The following is a 4,919-nucleotide window of genomic DNA, read 5'->3' as shown; positions in this document are numbered from 1 at the left end:
AACTCATTTGCTAAAAAATAAAGAAAATTAAAAATAAATTTGCAGATAATATTATTTCAAACTGCAATCATATAATTTACAGTATTTATATATAAATACGTATAATAATAAAATTACCAGTTTAATTGTAAATTGCAAAGACAAAGACATTTCCTGGTCGACATGCATTGCTGTGAGCGTTCGGTTACCGATCATGCCGTTGACGGTGCCGAACAGCACCGAGCCCTGGGTGGGCGTGGAGCTCTCGCCCAGGTTCTGCAGCACCAGAGATCCGTGGCAGAAGACGTTGACGAACTCCCCGAGGTGGAAAACGCCGACCTCCTGGAGGTGCTGCCGCTCCTCGTCGGTGGTGGCGGCGCTGGAGGCAAAGAGAGAGGCGAGAGGTTAAGCGATGACAGGAGGACGGGGGAGAAGCAGCCAGCAGGTGAAGGCAAAGAGAAAAACATGTCAAAGCCAGAACTAGAAATTGTTGGGGGCAAATTTTGATCGATTAGGCTCAAGAAAAACAAGAGGGGCAGCAGCGGAAAGGTCAGCAGATGATCGAGGGGTAATGAGTAACAGCCACACAAAGAGACGCCGCACAAAAATAAAGGTCAACAGCATCGAGAGGTCCGAGCTGATGTATTAGCCGGATAACAAGCGGCGGCGGCGGCGGCGGTGGCAGGCTTCTCTCTAAAGCAAACATTTGTCTAACAGTGGATTCGCTCAGCAAGGAAATGATTTCCAAAACAAATGCGATGCAGCTGCAACACATAAAACAGCCGCCACATTGCTGCTGTCAGAGGAGGTGATGTGGAAAGTTTGCAGCAGCTTTAAAAGGTTTCTGTGCAGAAACTCTTTTCCTCACCTGTCTTTCTGGCAGACGAACAGGTTGAAGGCGTTCTCGGCTCCCAGGAAGTTGTCGTCGTCCAGGATCTCCACGGCGCTCATCCAGTTGGGATTGAAGTCTCGAGCGATCTGGCCAGAACAACACCAGGGAAACGGTGAGCAACGGAGAGAGACAAAAACCCCAGAAACAGGCCGAGCTGACGTCTCAGAGTAAATACTGCATTATCTATGAGCAGAGAAGTGCTGACGCCAAACATACGGAGCACAAGGACGAGAGCGGCGGCGTCTCCAAACTCCCCCGAAGACAAAAAACAATTTAACCATCACCGTGTTTGGTGTGAGCATCAGGACACGTTCAGTACCGTTAACATGTCTGAATAAAACCTGTTGATTGTCATGAGCTCGTTAACCCTCTGGACAACCACAACCACTGGCAGGTTTAACGAGCACGTTATCGTTAAGAAAACAGCCCAAATTACAGCATTAACCAGAAGCAGAAACAGTAAAAAAAAAAAAAAAAATGGAAGAAATTGTCGGATTGTCAACTTTCCTACAGTCCTTGAACTATTCATCTGTGACCCAAGGCTCAGCTGAGAAAACGAATCCAATCCAACCTGAATAATCTTGATATTTAACCATAATCACATTATTCAACGTGTCTCATTCAAACATTTGGCAAAAACTCACGACCAAAAAGACACAAAGCTGTCACGAGACACAACATAACAAAACAACACACAACAACAAAAAGAGATACGAAACAACACCTAACAGAAAAGAGACACAAAATGACACAAAAAGATATGAAACAACACAAAATGACAAAAAAGAGATACTAAGAAAACTTTAAAAAATGATACTAAATGACAAAAAAGTGAAAAAAAGACACTAAATGACAAAAACAAAACAAGAAACAAGAAAAAACAACAAAAAAGCGAAACTAGATGACCAAAAAGAGACATGAAAGAACACAAACTGGAAAAAAAGAAATACTAAATGACAAAAATGAGACAAAATGAAAAAAAAGCAAAACGAAACACGCAATAAGAAAAAAGAGACACTAAATGACAAAAAAATGACCAAAAAAAGATATGAAACAACATGAAATGACAAAGAGTGACACTAAATAACACAACGTGGCAAAAAAAAAGACAAAAACACAAAAAAAAAGAAAAAAAAAGACACTAAATGGCAAAAATAAAACAAGAAACAAGGAAAAATGACAAAAGAAGTGATATTAAATGATACAAAACAAGACAAAAATCGCCAAACAAAACAAAAATGAGACACAAAACAAGAAAAAGTGACAAAAGAGTGATATTAAATGACATAAAATGACAAAAATGAGACACAAAACAAAAAATGACAAACAAGAGAACTTCACTTCCCCTTCTGTTCTATATTTTCTGTCGTTCTAACCGAGTCTCTCGTCATTTTTTCCAATTATGAAACCATCGATTGAAGCCCCTTTGGCCACACTACGTCCAACCCAGCGCCCCGAGTCCCTGGAGGCTGGTTCTGAGCAGACTGGGTCCTCTGGGCCTCCCACACAGGTCTAACCCGACGCCACAGCGAGAGCCGACGGGGAGCATGACTCGTCATCGGATCTCTTCATCTTTCTACCCAGAATCGATCTCAGCAGCGCTCTCATCAGAGGCCCGGGAGGTGCACGTCAGCGGAGAGAAAAAAGAACATTTCTGCTCCAGACGCGCAAACGTGGATGAAAAAGGAGCTAAAGACAGTCAAAGTGAAGCCGCCGCCTTGATGAGGGTCGACACCGACTCGACCCGTTTTGATTCAGAGCAGCTGCAGGTTTAAAATAAGATAAAATGTAAAAGAAGTGAGCGACTAATCTGGATGTTTAGGACCAGAACGTACAAAAAAAGACTCTTTTAAGTCAAAGTGAGAACATGTTCCTACAAAGGAATTAATTTAAAATACTAAAAGCTTTCACCCTCTTTAAGTCAGTTTTATCAGCAGACGCATCTTTAGGCTGCATCGTTTTGTAAATTCTTGAAAACCACTTAATGAGGGTGAAGCTCGTTACAGGCTCGTTAGGATTGTTCTCTCTTGTCCCACGTTCCAATAAATTCTGTGTCTGGATTTACTTTTGCTCAAACCTGTTTCATTTATTTTAGACTTTAAATCCTGTATTTGATGTTTTATTTTATGTTCTAACAGAGTTTTTCTTCCTTTCTGAAACACTTTAACGCGTATTGTGAAGCATTTTGTGTTAAAAAAATTACATTTATTTATATTATTATTTTAAAAAATATCAGCTCCTCCTGGAATTTAGAAACTGTGGATTTATGATTAATTAAAAATGTAAAATGTCAAAAAAGCCAACTGAACTTTTACTAAAAGCTGTTATTGACTTTATGAATCTTTTATTTATTATTTGTTTTGCACATTTTCATGCAAAACAACTGAACCTAGCTAAATAAACCAGATTAAATGAGTTATTTAAAACGTTTTAAAGGTGCTGGTCCTCGTTTGTTCAGTTCATTTTGACTAAATGTGGGTTTGCCGTTTTCATTTCTAGCCGTGGAGCTAATTCAGGCTAATTAACCGCTAATCAATAAACTGATAAATCCTGAAGCTGTTTGTGCCCTTATTGGTTTTATCTTTTATTTATTGTATGTTTTGACACAGTGGCTGCACATTCTCATGCAAAACAAATGACCTTATCTAAACAAACCAGATTAAATGAGTTCCTTATGGAGCTTTAGAGGGCTGGAAGCTGAAACGTGCAAACGTGGATTACAAGAAAAACGACACCAAGTTTTAAAAATGTAAAACAAACGCTGGTGGACGTGGAGCAGACGAGTCCAAACCTCCACGTCTCTGCTCTCCAGACGGTTCTGTTCACAGCTCACCTCCTCAAAGTTGCCCTCCATGGGCTTGTAGGCCAGCAGCAGCACGGACCTCATCAGGTCCCCCACCAGGATGAAGTCCCCTTTGGTCTTCAGGTACAGCGCCATGATGTTGTTGTAGTGGTTGCACTCGGTCCTCAGCTCCTTCTCGGCCGTCCACTCGTACAGTCGCACCTGAAACAGAAGTGGCCAGAGGTCAGGTCGCGTCCGCTCAGACGATTAGCGGTTAGCGGCGTCTGATGAGGTGCGTCGGCTCCTTCAGGTGCCGATTAGCGCTTTGAGTCATTGGCTGCCACCTTAACGAGCAGTTCACGGCTAATTAGGCGTCCACGCCGCCTGCACCGGCTAAATGCTAAAAAACGAGGCTGCAGGTGAGCGGCGGAGGTGACGAACCGCCAACGACGAGTCTGTCCCAACAGACGTTTGTCTTCATCACCTCCTGATTATTTGCTGTTTCTCACCTGCTGCATTTCAAACACTCTCTAGTTTACTGTCTCTGTTCTGATGTTCTGTCTGGTTTTCATTTGAATCCTTCTGTGTGAAGCACTGGGGGCAGAACCTTTAACTCTGAGACAGCATCGTATTCACCTCTGAAGCTCACGTTGCTGTTTGTTTATTGCAGCTTATTGATTGAGCAGGTGTGCAGATCCAGATGAGAGACAGTTCAGAGGATTTGTTCCTGCTAATGTGTGACCCGGTTCTTACTCTAGCAGACATAATTCAGACCATTCAGACGACTTTTAGACGTCTTGCTGCTGGAATCAGCTCCTCTGGTTTAGTTTAGTTTTACATTTTTCCACCAAAGCTCACAGTGAGCAGCAATATTAATGAATTTGGCTGTTTTTGGACAAGAATCTACCAAAGAAAGACTCTTTCATATAAAAGTGATAAACAGATTCCTAGAAAAATAAAATACGGCGCCGTAAGACTGCTCTTTAACGAATGTCCCACTTTTCATTAAATCTTTCATTTTCTTTAAAGTTTTGACACCATTTCCTATGGAGCAGTGAGAGTGGTGCCAAATTCTAAAAATAAACCAATAAAACAATGATAAAATAAAAGTGGAAATAAAAACAATAAATAAATTAAAAGATAAATTATGTGGCAATACAAAGTCAATATTTATCAAAAATGCATCCATAAAAGAAAAATAATAAAATAAAAGTAGAATTTTAAAGACAAAAAATAAATAAAATAAAAGATAAATTATGTGGCAAT

At 40.8% G+C, this 4,919-nt stretch overlaps 1 protein-coding gene across 1 annotated transcript in view; it reads right to left on the bottom strand.

Moving 5' to 3' along the window:
• ddb1 (damage-specific DNA binding protein 1) overlaps window positions 1-4,919 on the bottom strand; it is an 82,260-nt gene that overhangs the window by 14,619 nt on the left and 62,722 nt on the right. Inside the window, exons 22-24 of the mRNA XM_008296942.1 lie at window positions 3,705-3,875; window positions 848-957; window positions 189-358 (exon numbers count right to left, since the gene is read on the bottom strand). Of these exons, the coding sequence (XP_008295164.1) occupies window positions 189-358; window positions 848-957; window positions 3,705-3,875 (451 nt within the window). The remainder of the gene's footprint in view (window positions 1-188; window positions 359-847; window positions 958-3,704; window positions 3,876-4,919) is intronic.

This window comes from Stegastes partitus, unplaced genomic scaffold (assembly GCF_000690725.1).
Source record: "Stegastes partitus isolate 25-593 unplaced genomic scaffold, Stegastes_partitus-1.0.2 Scaffold1170, whole genome shotgun sequence".
Lineage (NCBI taxonomy): Eukaryota > Metazoa > Chordata > Actinopteri > Pomacentridae > Stegastes > Stegastes partitus.
The sequence above is the reverse complement of the archived record's forward strand: the minus strand, read 5'-3'. Positions and strand labels throughout refer to the sequence as shown.